Raw genomic sequence first — 16232 nt, forward strand, 5'->3', positions numbered from 1 at the left:
GTCTTACAAATCAAGGTGACGTTGTCAGCAGACAGGTGCACCCGTATGGAGAGCGTGTCGGCGGCACTGAATGTCAGTCCTTTCATTTCACAGAGATGTGCTGACCTGTGCTTTCATCTCCAAGGATGACACAACAGAAAGGCTTTGTCTGCTGATGCTGACTGAATACAACGTGAGTGTTTTGTGGTCCACGAAGAGAGTGAGACAAAAACACACACAATGCAATTACTATAGGGTTCAGTGATCCTTGTGTGCACTCCAGTAAATGCTGGATACACTGAGAGGTAGATGGCAGCATGCACATAGATCTTTCTAGCTGGGTTTTGGATTCTTTGTAAGCAAAAAAAAAAAACTTGTGTAGTTGAATCAAAACCTCTCCTACAACCCTGATATCCCCCATTACCCTATGCTAATCTATGCGTCTTTGGTCATTTCCTACCGCCTTGTGCGAGAAGACTTCATACTGTAAATTATTTTATAATTAAATGTTGACAATATTCGCCGAACACTGGAATCAATAGTCTCTAGATCAGGGGTGGGGAACCTTTTTTTTTTTTTTTTCTGCGGAGGGCCATTTCGGTATATATAACATTATTTGCAGGCCATGCACCCTCCATGTGATGTCACATGGCAGTGGGGTCACAATCGCTGGTGATTACTGAGGATGCTCCTGGGAGCTGTAAGGGCAGCGGTATGACCACCTGAAGCTTCCCAAGGACGCACCAGGCGGCACTGCTGCATAGATTCTGGCTGCAGGACGCCATTCTAGGCACGCTGCTAGCCAGATGAGGCTAGAAGAAAAAAAGCTCACTCCGCAAGCCTTATACGGCCCCCCGGCCTGAGGATCCCCATCCCTGATCTAGATGAACTTCATCTATGGCTCGTTCATGTCTGTCTTGTTTTGTCACAGGTTTACAAATGCTTGATATAGATAGAACAAATATGTGTAAATAATGGCATTCTCACCATCCCATTCTAAAGGGTGAATTCAATTCCACACGAAGTTCTGCCCTTTTGCATTGCAAGTTTTGCCTCGCACCCTGATCTAGTCAGTTGTCCCCATCATGCCCTGCACTTATTCGGGAGATGCCGGTCACTGCACCTTAAGCTGGGGTGCCAGACGAGATGCAGTTAGCTCTAAGGCACAAAACAGCATTGCGGCTCTAATTTAGTCTGATTTCTGCTCGCGTTGAATTGAATTGCCCCCAGTGAGTTCAGTGTTACCCCCGATGTAGGCGGCATCAACTGAGAACACACAGATTTTTCAGTTGTATCTAATCCCGTTAACTTGTTGATCAGACTTCTAACCCAGGGCTACAGAATACAGTTTAAGAAGCCTAGTATCCGTTTTGCATAAAAGTGATGTATTATTTGTGCGTCTTAAGATGCGTGCTCACTAGAGGATGTGCTCACGGTGCAATATCGTGAGCTATTTCCCTTGAACTCTCCCCGGCACTCCAGGACGCGATATGGTGCTAAAAAGTGTCAGATCTTAAGTCAGATTGATCTATTGCACAAAATCGTGTGAGATTGGCAAATCTTGCCTGCAGTAGGCAAGATCTGAAGAAGCAATGTACGACCAGCGGGCACGCGCATCGGAAATGGACACTCACGATTTGGACATATTGTACGCGATTTGTCATTCCGATGCGTAGAAATCGGGCGAATCGTGTAAAATATTGTCTAGTGTGTGTATGCACCTTTAGTGCTATGATAACATAACATGTGCTTTTGACTTTTTTTTTTCTTTGATGCAGTGAAGCATTTGTACAATGTCGGTACGAAGGTTTGCCGACAGAGAGGATGTCATGGGCAAATGGCCGGGAAGCAGCCTCTACTACGAAGTACAGGTTGTGTCATTTGATGCTTCCACTCAGCTTTATACAGTGCGCTATAAAGACGGAACAGAGCTGGAACTTAAAGACGCTGATATCCGGGTGAGTCACGGCTCTATTTCAGGGGTGGGCAAACTCAAGGTACAGTTCAAGTTTTCCTGACCCACCCCTTCCCCCCCCCCCTCCCCCCCAGTTTATTTCAAACTGACACATTATAAAGATCTACAGGCCATCTGGAAAACATGAACTGTTGGGGTTCCTTGAGGACAGAACTTGGCCTCCCCTGCTCTTTCATGTGTATTCATAACTTTGGCTTTAGTAATTGGTTGGATTTGTTAAGCTGTACCCATTAATCCTTTATGGACCTATATAAATACTAAAATCTAGATGACTCGTATACATTCAAAGAGGGAGCTCTGTACATCTGACTTCTGGGAATGCTGTTACTGGCATTATAAAGGAGTCCTGTAGAAGTAAATTTCAGTATCTAATGGCTGGTTTAGATAGTCACGTTACATTTCAGATGTGGGTAACCTTCTCAGTTCATGATTGCTCTTGTTCTACTGCCCATTTTGCCGTCTGAGGACATTGTTCTTTTTCTCCTCCCCTCTCGATGTTCCACCTCCTGTTCTGTGGGGCTTGTTTTAAACATAGAGGGCTTGAAGCTACGGATCGCTTCAGATTAAAAGCTTCCGCTCTCCTGGGTCCAACCAATACACCCAACTACTTTGTGCCACTGTGGACTCAAGAAGGGTTTAACCGAAGCATAAAAATCCACATAAATCTGGTAGATTGGGCTGTCTGTTACGTAGATCTGGGGGTAGGTGGGGGGGTAGTGTTGGCACTTCTGGATGATGATCCCATACACAGTTGGAGTCAGTAGTCATATGCCCAGTTTTATTGTCTGTCCCATCTAACATCTCATCTATACCTACCCGCTGTTAATGAGGAGTGGCAGTCTTGTTGAACCCTTTGGTGCTCAACAGTTTTATGACGGCCTATTTGGGCATGAAATGTGTAATATGCGTGCACACTTACATAATTCTCACCCCCCTCCTCCTCTTTGGCTGTTACAGATGGAATTGGTGAACTTATTTACACATTAGGGGGGGGGAAATGAGGGGCTTTTAGTAAAACTAGGTATAATCGTATACGTTATTCATAAACGGTGTCATTTTTAGGACATGACTTTTTTTTTTCGTTTTGTTTTGTGCTAATTTTGCCATATTTACCCTTTTAGTCTCTGACTCATTTTCGAGTCAAGAAAAGGACTTCCGGCTCTCCCTCAAGGAGGAGTCGGTCAAGGTCTCGTTCACCTGCACGCGTCCGATCTCCGGGACGCGTCCGAACCCCGGGACGCGTCACATCACCAAGGCGCGCCCGATCTTCAGGCAGTGAACAAACTCCGGGGCGAGTCCAAACTCCAGGGACTGTAAAAAGTCCACAGCGTGTACGATCTTCGGGGCGTACAACGAAGGAAGCCGAGCAGCCGGTGACCGCTGCCAAAGACAGCCGGAAGGGGGAATATTTAAAGGTTCATCTCACACCGCTGGTAAATTCCTCCTTCCTACATCTGTTTTTGTTGTTCATTTGCAAAATTATTATTTTTTTCTCTTGTATCCATTATGGGACACTGGTAGCATGTAGGAGTTTGGCCACTTCACAATGTTGCCAACGTCTGTGCCTACGTAGCTCTTTATGAGGCTTCCTGACCTTTCCCCCTCAAAGAAGTGTCTTGAGCCCATGGTGTCTCCATGTCAGTATAAGTTTCTGTGGAGGAACAATATGAGACTCCTTAGTTTCTTCTGCTCGCCCTAAAACTAAATTTATTTGAAAAACCCGACTCTCAATAGTCCCTTGTACAGTACTTACGCAGCTGTCTGGTCGTGGCCGTAATTCACGTATTTTTCAGAAACTTCAAGATTATAAGATCGTGAAACGAAATGGTGACGCGGCAGTCGTCCAGACGAATGTAGAATACCACAGAGAGCCGATTCGCAAAGCATTCGCTGCAGAGGAGGAAGAGGTGAGAAGACTCAATCTGCTGCGTTTCCCCATAAAACACAGGGACTACCATAAGTTACCACCATTCTTCACCTGAAAAGGGGTGAAGTTTAAAGATCAAGAATCCATATAAGGGGGTCAATTTATTAAGCTGCGGTTTTCAAAGCATCTTCGCTGGATTTAAAGGGACAGTAATAATAAATACCAAACCAGGCCTGTTTTTATGACAGCTTTGAAAACCACAGTTTTTAAATTGACCCCCCCCCTTGTCTCTTGAATCAGAAACACATCGGATTTAATGTTTAGAAGTAACAGTGTGTTTACAAGTTCTGTTCAAGCAGTGTCCATGTGAATAGGCTGGCTGTAAGTACTAGTAATCCTACCAGCAATTAGGCCAGTGCTGTGCACATTCAGAATGATTGCTTGCGTTTAATACATGTAGATGTGTCCAGCAAAGCAGTTCTAATATCTTGCTATTCCCTTTTTTTCCGTAGGTCGCAGCGGAAGATAAGTATATAAAAGAAGAGAAGGTTTTGCGGTATAACCCCAAAAAAGCGAATCTCGATAAAATAATCAATGAAGCCGTCGTGAAGGCGAAGCCGGCCAAGAAGGTGGTTTTGGAGTTCGGAGGGGCGATAGGCAAGTTCCTGCTCATTGCTGCATTATTCTTCATTATTATAAATAGCTGAATTATGTATATAATATTCAGTCCAGCCCTTTAGATACAGTATTTCCCCCATAAGCTGTAGGCCTGGTGCTCCTGCCTCCCGCTCTGCATATCGAAATACTTTTTAAAGTTCAAACCAATGGAATTATCGCAGCCCCGTTTTGTTTGTTTGGAAACTTGTCCTACTGTTAGTAGTGTCCATGGTTATACATTGGCTTTATTTGTAATGGTGCTTAGTCATTTATATAAAATAATGACTTTAATTTGATTGGTCGTGCTATATATTTATATTACAGTGCCCAGCCAAGTGTGTATAGATCATTAATCTGATATTTCGTCCCCTAGGTGTTTCCTGTATGATGCTATCTATGCCCCTTTGCCTGTACTACTTGCTGGGCTTGGTTGCCCAGGAGGACGCTAGCCTCTCTCATTTCTACCCTCATTTGTATTTCATTGACTTGTGGGACATGACCGTCTTCGGCTACTTCCTTCTGTGGATTTTGCTTCAAGCGTTGTTCTACCTCCTTCCCATTGGAAAGGTAACTTATTAGGACCATTGCGTATCATTTATACCGGCATATTTGGTTATCTACGGCTGTGCACATCCCATATAACTGGCGAGCGGCTTCGCTCAATATTACCGCACACCCGTCTGGGGGCCCGAGGTAAAGTGAGAGATGTTGCGCCATAATGTGCCTCTGATAAAAGCTTTCCCACCCGTTACAGTGGAGCATATCAAATAATAGAATCTGCCCCAGAAAATTCCCAAAGCTGCAGCTTTTAGTCCTTCAGCATTAAACGGAATTGTATATGGGGAAATAGAAGCACCAACGGGTCACTTCAGTTAGGGGCAAAGTCATAACAATTATCGTCACCTATTTACCCGGTAATATCAGTGACGCGGTGGTCCAGCGATCTACGGCACATCGTCCCTCATGACTGGACTTTGTAGTTCTTCGATTGTATAAAGATGATGACATGTTATTGTGACATACCCGCCGCAGTGCTGCTGATTCCTGGGTCAGTCTCCAGCTCCGCACATAACAGTAACCTCATCTGTAACGCTCCTTTTTTTTTTCTTTTCTTTTTTAGATTGCACAAGGTGAATTACTGGCAAATGGAAAGCGGCTGACCTACAGAATAAATGGTGCGTTGCCTCCATTACCGTCACTGACAGGAGTTTGTCATGATTTCATCTCCCCTGAGATCTGAGTGATGATGTCACTGTGACCCGTACACTTGTGTTTTCCTCTATCACAGGGCTTCATGCTTTGGTCCTGACTGTTGCGGTAGTAACTCTGCTGCTTTACTACAAGATCAACTTCATGTTCGTGTACGAGCGCCTTCACCAGTTTGCCGCCTCTGCTGCCGTCTTCTCTGTTCTTTTGAGCTGTTTTGTGTTTGTACGTTCCTATAGAGCTCCTCAGGAGGAACTCTCCGTGGCAGGGAAGTCTGGTAGGTGTTTTTCAAAAGTGCGTGGTTTTACATGGTACTAGCTCAGAATTTCTTACCATCTTTAATATAAATACTAAGGGACAACATGCTAGATTTAGGATTTAACTCAGTATAACTGTTAGTTATTTTTCTTTTTTTCAGAGCTTACTGTTTAGTTCAGTTTGGTTGTTTGCTGCCTTTTCCCTAGAATTCCTTTTAAAGCTTCCCCTCCCCAAATCCACTGAGTGTTTTTATGTTAATCTTCCTAATACAGTAGTTTGGGGTGGTGGTTGCTAGCGGCAATGTACAGGTGATAACTTTGCTTTTGGGATGACATCACTGGAGAGGAGGCGTGGCCAGCTCTGGAAGACTCCATATAAATAAGCAAGCAGGACAAGAGGTTGCAGACAGCGTCCCTGATTGGCTCACATTCTGCACAGTTATTACACAATAGTATGATACATCAGTAGCTAGAAACCAGCTCTTCAGAAAGTTCCTAAAAAGCGAAAGAGAGCATTTATACATGGACATGATCATGAAGAGTTTCCTTCCTATTGTCATTGAGAAGAGTTTAGTGTATGGAAAGAGTCTACATATGATGACACAATCGCCAAACACGATGTATATGGTGACACGCATTCAGATGGTCAAAGTGGAGGTTACTGTAAATTCTGGTTATCGTTGTTCCATACAACTTGTGTGTTCCACTGCCCAACAGCTGGTGTCCGCTGTAACGTGTTTGGTACGATATCCCGGCAGTGAACATCCTGACGGTCACAATACAGGCAGCAGAATCCTGAAGGGCAAAATCCAGACAAATTTTAGTGAGTATTCTAACTCTAATTGTAACCGACTCCTCCCGCAGCCTAATGCTAATACACACCGTCTGGATTCATCTCTGTTTTGACCGTCGGGATTCTGCTGCCGGTATAGTGACCATCGGGATGGTCATCGCTCGGATCCTGAACACATTCTTTTTTTTAATGGATGAATTCGTTATCCTGTAAGATCCAGTCAGTCACCTCTTTGGAGAACTGCACGTCCAGATCATCATACAGCCACATGTAAGCTTAATGGCGCACACATCTGCATGTAAAAGGTCCCGTTCTCTGATAGACTATATGTTATATGTACATTTCTCATACAACTGTGGACAAAGTATACTGTTCTCAGCCCTCTGACTGATTGCTCCTGTGTGTTCCATTCTCCTATAGCAGGGGTGGGGAAGCTTTTTTTCCGCCCAGGGCCATTTTGATATATAAAACATTATTTGAGGGCCCAGTGTAGGCCACGCCCCTCCGCATGACATCACACGGTGGTGGGTCCACAATCGGCGGTGATTAAAGCAATGCCCGGAGCATCCTTTTTAGCAGAAAAAAGCTCTGAGGGCCAGACCAAATCATTCCGGGGGGCCTTATATGGCCCCCGGGCAGGAGGTTCCCCACCCCTGTCCTATAGGGAGAACCGGATTTTGGCGTATATTGTGGAGTTTGGCAGATCAATATATAATGTGCATTATGTATGAAAATGCTCTTCCTATGTACCCGAACAGCAGTGGACAATTCACCTACATAGCACTTCTTGAGAAAGCTGCGAGAGTGGCGAAACGTGTTAGTGAGAGATCACTCTCCTTACCCCAGTTCTTTCAGCATTGGTTGTCCATACAATTCACAAAGCCACTTACAGCTATTTGTTTGCTGGGTGGATTTATTCAGTTGCTGATTGCCTAGCGCCACTTGTGCACCTATGCGCACTTACCAGCAGGAGCAGACTTTATGTCCGGATGGTCCATCTATAAACGAGAGCACCCAGAGCCAACAGCTTCATTATCATGCGGTGAGCCATGATGATGAACTCCAGTTATTACCTCATGGGAGGATGTCCCCTGCATCACTGATAATGTACTCCGGTTATTACCTCATTGGTCTCTGGGAGGTGGGAGGATGTCCCCTGCATCACTGATAATGTACTCCGGTTATTACCTCATTGGTCTCTGGGAGGATGTCCCCTGCATCACTGATAATGTGCTCCGGTTATTACCTCATTGGCCTCTGGGAGGATGTCCCCTGCATCACTGATAATGTGCTCCGGTTATTATCTCATTGGCCTCTGGGAGGATATGTCCTCTGCATCACTGATAATGTGCTCCGGTTATTACCTCATTGGTCTCTGGGAGGTGGGAGGATGTCCCCTGCATCACTGATAATGTGCTCCGGTTATTACCTCATTGGTCTCTGGGAGGTTGTCCCCTGCATCACTGATAATGTGCTCCGGTTATTACCTCATTTGTCTCTGGGAGGTGGGAGGTTGTCCCCTGCATCACTGATAATGTGCTCCGGTTATTACCTCATTGGCCTCTGGGAGGATGTCCCCTGCATCACTGATAATGTGCTCCGGTTATTACTTCATTGGTCTGGATGTCCCCTGCATCACTGATAATGTGCTCCGGTTATTACCTCATTGGTCTCTGGGAGGATGTCCCCTGCATCACTGATAATGTGCTCCGGTTATTACCTCATTGGTCTCTGGGAGGTTGTTCCCTGCATCACTGATAATGTGCTCCGGTTATTACCTCATTGGTCTCTGGGAGGTTGTCCCCTGCATCACTGATAATGTGCTCCGGTTATTACCTCATTGGCCTCTGGGAGGATATGTCCTCTGCATCACTGATAATGTACTCCGGTTATTACCTCATTGGCCTCTGGGAGGATGTCCCCTGCATCACTGATAATGTGCTCCGGTTATTACCTCATTGGTCTCTGGGAGGTGGGAGGATGTCCCCTCCATCACTGATAATGTACTCCGGTTATTACTTCATTGGCCTCTGGGAGGATATGTCCTCTGCATCACTGATAATGTACTTCGGTTATTACCTCATTGGCCTCTGGGAGGATGTCCCCTGCATCACTGATAATGTGCTCTGGTTATTACCTCATTGGCCTCTGGGAGGTTGTCCCCTGCATCACTGATAATGTGCTCCGGTTATTACCTCATTGGCCTCTGGGAGGTGGGAGGATGTCCCCTGCATCACTGATAATGTGCTCCGGTTATTACCTCATTGGCCTCTGGGAGGATGTCCCCTGCATCACTGATAATGTACTCCGGTTATTACCTCATTGGTCTCTGGGAGGTGGGAGGATGTCTCCTGCATCACTGATAATGTGCTCCGGTTATTACCTCATTGGCCTCTGGGAGGTTGTCCCCTGCATCGCTGATAATGAGCTCCGGTTATTACCTCATTGGCTTCTGGGAGGTTGTCTCCTGCATCACTGATAATGTGCTTCGGTTATTACCTCATTGGTCTCTGGGAGGTTGTCCCCTGCATCACTGATAATGTACTCCGGTTATTACCTCATTGGTCTCTGGGAGGTTGTCCCCTGCATCACTGATAATGTACTCCGGTTATTACCTCATTGGTCTCTGGGAGGATGTCCCCTGCATCACTGATGATGTACTCCGGTTATTACCTCATTGGTCTGGATGTCCCCTGCATCACTGATGATGTACTCCGGTTATTACCTCATTGGTCTCTGGGAGGTGGGAGGATGTCCCCTGCATCGCTGATAATGTGCTCCGGTTATTACCTCATTGGTCTCTGGGAGGTGGGAGGATGTCCCCTGCATCACTGATAATGTGCTCCGGTTATTACCTCATTGGCCTCTGGGAGGTTGTCCCCTGCATCACTGATAATGTGCTCCGGTTATTACCTCATTGGTCTCTTGGAGGTTGTCCCCTGCATCACTCATAATGTGCTCCGGTTATTACCTCATTGGTCTCTGGGAGGTGGGAGGATGTCCCCTGCATCACTGATAATGTGCTCCGGTTATTACCTCATTGGCCTCTGGGAGGTTGTCCCCTGCATCACTGATAATGTGCTCCGGTTATTACCTCATTGGTCTCTTGGAGGTTGTCCCCTGCATCACTGATAATGTGCTCCGGTTATTACCTCATTGGCCTCTGGGAGGTTGTCCCCTGCATCACTGATAATGTGCTCCGGTTATTACCTCATTGGTCTCTTGGAGGTTGTCCCCTGCATCACTCATAATGTGCTCCGGTTATTACCTCATTGGCCTCTGGGAGGATGTCCCCTGCATCACTCATAATGTGCTCCGGTTATTACCTCATTGGCCTCTGGGAGGTTGTCCCCTGCATCACTGATAATGTGCTCCGGTTATTACCTCATTGGTCTCTGGGAGGTTGTCCCCTGCATCACTGATAATGTACTCCGGTTATTACCTCATTGGTCTCTGGGAGGTTGTCCCCTGCATCACTGATAATGTACTCCGGTTATTACCTCATTGGTCTCTGGGAGGTTGTCCCCTGCATCGCTGATAATGTGCTCCGTTTATTACCTCATTGGTCTCTGGGAGGTTGTCCCCTGCATCGCTGATAATGTGCTCCGTTTATTACCTCATTGGCCTCTGGGAGGTTGTCCCCTGCATCACTCATAATGTGCTCCGGTTATTACCTCATTGGCCTCTGGGAGGTTGTCCCCTGCATCACTGATAATGTACTCCGGTTATTACCTCATTGGTCTCTGGGAGGTGGGAGGTTGTCCCCTGCATCGCTGATAATGTACTCCGGTTATTACCTCATTGGTCTCTGGGAGGTTGTCCCCTGCATCGCTGATAATGTGCTCCGTTTATTACCTCATTGGCCTCTGGGAGGTTGTCCCCTGCATCACTCATAATGTGCTCCGGTTATTACCTCATTGGCCTCTGGGAGGTTGTCCCCTGCATCACTGATAATGTACTCCGGTTATTACCTCATTGGTCTCTGGGAGGTGGGAGGTTGTCCCCTGCATCGCTGATAATGTACTCCGGTTATTACCTCATTGGTCTCTGGGAGGTGGGAGGTTGTCCCCTGCATCGCTGATAATGTACTCCGTTTATTACCTCATTGGTCTCTGGGAGGTGGGAGGTTGTCCCCTGCATCACTGCTCATTGGGCTCCTCACTCTGCTGGATACAGAGTAACTTTTCTATGTTTGGATATTTAGAAACCCTGCGGCTAATGAATCTGCCCCATAGTGTGCAGGTGGAGGACAGGATTCCTGTAGTGGCAGAGCTTCTACACACTCAAGATTGTTAAGAGAGAAAAGAGAAGGGGTCCTAGTGCTTTTTGTTTTTTAACCTCATTACAGTGAAGCAATGAATGTCATAGCAACATGTAACAAAGATATTACCAAATTACGTATGACACATTGATGAAAAGTGTAACATGTAACCCGAGAAGTAATATTACAGAAATAGTTGCATGAGGTTAACAATTCAACCAATTCTCAGTACAAAATGAATATTTCAGGAACAAAACAGTCCTATAAATAAGGGTAACCCTAAAACACCATCAACTTAGTATACAATAAAATTAACTAATAAAAATAATAAATGATATAAAACAAAAAAATAAAATAAATTGTGCCTGCCTCCTCTCCCCCAACTCCGTACACATAATTGAAAAATCATAGGACAATGGGTGGATCGCCCTCTGCTATACATGTCATATACCAGTCAGTATTGGACAATGAGCCGTAGAGTTGAGCCCTAACAACACTAGATAACGTTGTAATGTAGCTTCTCCCATACACCAAAAAATTGCTCCACTTCCTTGTCCCCCTCCATCATCACGCCCACTCATTCCATTCGGAAAAGGTAAAAAAAGTTTAGTTTTAAATAACGACAAAGATGGGGGTTCAGGATTTATCCAAATTTGTAAAATAGACTTACGCGCTGCTGCGCTAATTGCTGTCCAAGTGCTTTTGATGGCAGCAGACTGGCCAAGGCGGTTGGTGCATGGATTTTTTTTTATTATTATTGAAACACCATGCACAAAAGCAATACAATATTCACTTACAGGCAAAAGGATAAAATAGTAAACATATATATAGGTTACAGCCGTGCAGAGTAACTTGTTCATATGTGAAAACCTAATTGAGCAAGTGTATGATTGGACCTCTTCAAAGAACAACTAGCTCTCTATAATCTACATCAGCAGAGGTCCATGAAATTATAGTAAGGGAGCGCGTCCGCCGGACCAGTACGCCCAGACCAAAACGGGGGAAGGGAAAAGCGGGAAGAATCCCCTCAATTATCCAAACTGATTTGGAGATGTGGGGGGTCATCGGATGACATCCGAAAACAGTACCACTTGTTTCATTTCAGTGGCTTGAAATTTACATTCTCTGGTGCACGGATTTCTTTAAAACTTAAGTCCATCAGCACTTTCCTCTGATAGCACCTGGGAGCTGTGACTGACATTGCCGAGAGCCTGTATAACAGTAGAACTCAGCAAGGAGTGTTTTGCTTGTTCGATGGTCTTTAGTGCTGACACTTTCTCTATAAGATGACCATGTGACAGGAGTGCTCGGCTCGGCTTGTTTGAATATCTAGCGCTAGAACTTATTTTTATTTTATTTTTTTTTATATTTTTCTAATTAAGAAATGTGACCATCCTGTAATAATAATGATTTAGAACTGAATACGTAAAGTCTCACCCCCTTGTGTTTGTCTCTGCAGGGAATTTCATCTACTCATTCTTCATGGGCCGGGAATTAAACCCTCACATTGGCAACTTTGATCTGAAGTATTTCAGCGCAGTTCATCAAGGATTGATTGGCTGGGTAATGTGCAAATCCTTTTATTTTTTTAAATCCTGTCTATTTGGCCACTACATGCACAATATGCAAAAACAATTGACTATCTCACCCCGATCTCCTGTCACTTTAGACAAGAGACATGGTGCCCCCTTAGTGTCTTAAACATTTAATGGTAAACATGTACTGTTGTAGTTTGACGTCTGTTTCTAGTTCTCATTAATGTGTGATGATTTTTGAGGCATTCTCTATCTAAGATATATGGCACGTGTTTCTATGAGGCTCAGATTCGTGCGACGATTTCCTCAAGACGTTAAGGGATCATGTAAAGGCCTAATGCAGTCGACTTGTTCATATAACTCTGAAATGTAAACTTTAGCCATAGTAGTTCTCTTTATAGTACCTGAGTTGTCCTTATACAGAGAGGACAGGTCTTGCATGAATGAGAGCAAATCTGTGAGCTGTACACGTGCAGTGCAGGGGTGGTGATTAATCTCTGTGTAGTAACTAATACACAGGGATAGAATAGTCTCTTACATCCTATGGCAGATATTCAGGCCTTTGTGTGGTGTATTTGTTAAGGCAGGAGACTGCACTAGCGTTCCCGCTAGGCTGTTTTAGCGAGGCGCGGCGCCCTGCCCTCCTTCTTGAGGGCAAAAAGCACCCTGCCCTAACAGCCTGCGGGAGCCGTTCTCACCCGCGGGACGCAGTGTCCCGCAGGTGGACAAACATGCGGTGACCCGGTCACCGCCGGAGAATAGACGCCGGGCGCATGCGCCCGGCATCTATTCTCCCTTTCTGCAGCGCTTGGGGGCTGCCCAGCATGTCCGTAAGCGCCGGGCACGCCCCCTTTTCATAACCACTCCCCCTTTTCGGTCGCGCGCAGACGATTGCCCTCTCTAGCTCCGGCGCCCTGCCTGCCACCGGAGCTAGAGGGAACACTACTGCACTATGCATTTAAGCTGCATAGGCAGCCAGAGGAAATCAGCATTGTGCCACTGTTGTCATACAGACGCAGATGCTGCTGCTCACCTGCCATCAGTGAACATCCTCCATAGGGGTAAATGAACCGTTACTGCAGTACGCAGTAGCCGTGGATATGCAGCTGCCCTCAATTGACAATGCTCCCAGTGAGAGAGATGAGTGTTAGTCGCTGTCAGCGACTATCAGAGCTTGAACAGAGGGAGTAGTGCAGAACCTCTGGTGCCGAGAAGGCGAGCTGTATGAGCTGCTCCTATCTAGGTGCTACTTAACATTAAGTGTGCCATTCTTTAGGATGTTAGACAAGTTAAAGCCGCTCCTCTGGGGAGGGACTAAACACCTGGTGCTCCTCTGGGGAGGGACTAAACGCCTGGAACTCCTCTGGGGAGGGGCTAAACGCCTGCTGTTCACATGTCCTCCTTGGTGTCCGGCAGGAGCTGGATCAGCCCTATGAGCAGCCCAAGCTTTATTTTTATGAATTATTTTCATTTTTAACACAGAGCAAGCAGCGCTAGACAGTTCTCTGGACGTCTCCACTGCTGCTCCATCACCCCTCCGCGGCGCCGCGACTCCAGCCCTCGATTAGGTACTCTCGGCTGAGCTACGGGAGGACCTAGCTAGCAGGGCTCCTTGGACCCCAGACTGCAGCTGGGACTTAAGGGGACAGGTAAGGCCCGTCCCCGCTTGCGGGGGACCCGAGTCTTTGCGCCGTCTTTCCTCCGGTCTCAGGCGAGAGACCGGAGATGCTGATGTGGACACCGGTTCGTTCGGGACTCCCCTAGACCCACCAGGGTGTAACCTATACGGGCACAGGGGACAGCTCAGGCAAGGGACCGGTGGTTTATGTTGGCAAAGGGGAGAATGCCCTCTCCCTGTGGCCCCTCCCCCAGCTCAGGGCGCCATTCCACTGCAGTCTTGCCGCCCCTGAGCTGCTCCTCCCTCTGTCCCCACAGAGACTCATGGCAGCTATATTCCGCAACAGCCACAGGTTTCCGGGAACGCTGGGTCCGGTCTCCCTGTATACCTCTCCCAGGAGCCAGGTTATACAGCGCTATTTCCTACCAGCCACTGCGGTCCGTGTAGTTGAATTTAGTGCCCACTGCAGTTATACTGTATACTCTGCAGTGTGTGTGACCTGTGCTAGCGCTGCTGTCTGTGTAGTTATACTGTATACTCTGCATTGTATGTGACTTGTGCTAGCGCTGCTGTCTGTTTCCTTTCTCATATCTGCTTATACCTTTCCCTTTCTTCATTATAACCTGGGCATACTGAGGGCTATCACATACTGTATATCTGTGTTGCGCACTACACTGTGCCATATTGTACATAGATCTGGGTTGCTCACTGCACTGTGCCAGATTGTGTGCTACATTATCCTTGCGGCTATGCCTAGCAAAGGAAAGAATAACAAGCAGCCTGCTGCTCCCACTCTGGTGTCCTGTAAGTCCTGGTTAGCAGGCTTAGCTTCAGAGGATCTCATTCAAGATGGTCTATGTGCATCTTGTTATACGGCACCTGGCCCATCAGCCCCTGCATCCTCTCCTCAGGACCCCCCTGGGATTACTTTATCACAGATGTTGGCAAAAATTGCGGACCCCCCTAGTGGTCCCAGTGGTAGCTCCCCCTGTGGGATGGCCACAGCAGGTACTCCCTGCACATCCTTTGCCTCCCCCATGGGTAGATGTACTTTCTACCTCAGTGCAGAGTCTGGCGGATCCCTCTACAGCCTTTCATCAAATGCTGCAAAAGGAGAGACCCTTACCCAGTAACCCTACTAAGTGTGCGGTGTTATCTTCCCAGTCCCCCCAGCTATCAGACTTATCATCTGGTTAGGCAGAAGACGCAGACCTCTCTCACTCTGACTTCCCCTCGGGAGAGGAGGAACCCCCCTCTAAATTGAATACACCTGCACTTGTGAGAGCTGTAAAATCTACTCTTTAAATAGAAGAGGCGGAACCCACTCCTAAGGGAAAAGAGCCACTATGTAAGTGACAGAAGGTAGTTTTACCAGAGTTTCCTCACTCTGGTCAGTTATCTGATTATATGAGTGAGACATGGAATATGCCAGGTAAAAAGTTTCAGCTGCCTAAACACTTGATTTCCTTTTACCCTCTTCCAGCTACTGATTGCACTAAATGGGAAGTTCCCCCAGCAGTGGATTAACACGTGACACGCCTAGTTAAGAACACTACCTTACCTATCCATACTGCAACCTTCTTAAAGGAGACTATGGATAGAAGGTTGGAAGCATGTCTGAAATCTATATACTCTTACAGGAGCTATTTCTCGTCCTGCCACGGCTACGGCCTGGGCGCCAAAAGCCATTGAGAGTTGGGCAGAGGCTCTAGAAGATACATTTCCCTATGATATTTCGAGGGAACAGCTGTCCTACATCTCTCACATTAGAGATGCAGTCTCCTATTTAGTAGAGGCGGCTTTGGATACTGGTCTAGCTTCCAAGGCATCTGCTACTTCCGTGGTATGCCACCGTATAGTTTGGCTTTGCTCATGGAAGGCAGATTTCGACTCCAAAAAGGCATCGGGGTCTCTGCCTTATACTGGCGAGATCCTGTTTGGAGTGTATAGGAAAGATTCCTGGACTGCACACCCTGAAAATATATATATATATATATATATATATATATATATATATATATATATATATATGGGAGGTGCTACCTGTTGAGACTTTTTACAGGAACAGACAAATCACAGGTGCA

The 16232-nt window shown here is 46.4% G+C and overlaps 1 protein-coding gene across 2 annotated transcripts in view; it reads left to right on the plus strand.

Annotated features, from left to right (window-relative positions):
* Positions 1-16232, plus strand: part of LOC148502804 (delta(14)-sterol reductase LBR-like) — a 51390-nt gene that overhangs the window by 18720 nt on the left and 16438 nt on the right. For both annotated transcript variants that reach the window (XM_088449378.1, XM_088449377.1), the window contains exons 2-9: positions 1758-1937; positions 3076-3387; positions 3748-3861; positions 4334-4478; positions 4852-5045; positions 5599-5653; positions 5767-5961; positions 12455-12558. In XM_088449378.1, coding sequence (XP_088305504.1) covers positions 1773-1937; positions 3076-3387; positions 3748-3861; positions 4334-4478; positions 4852-5045; positions 5599-5653; positions 5767-5961; positions 12455-12558 — 1284 coding nt within the window. In that variant the 5' untranslated portion in view covers positions 1758-1772. The remainder of the gene's footprint in view (positions 1-1757; positions 1938-3075; positions 3388-3747; positions 3862-4333; positions 4479-4851; positions 5046-5598; positions 5654-5766; positions 5962-12454; positions 12559-16232) is intronic.

Source organism: Taudactylus pleione, unplaced genomic scaffold (genome assembly GCF_031769625.1).
Source record: "Taudactylus pleione unplaced genomic scaffold, aTauple2 ptg000483l, whole genome shotgun sequence".
In the NCBI taxonomy this organism is placed as follows: domain Eukaryota; kingdom Metazoa; phylum Chordata; class Amphibia; order Anura; family Myobatrachidae; genus Taudactylus; species Taudactylus pleione.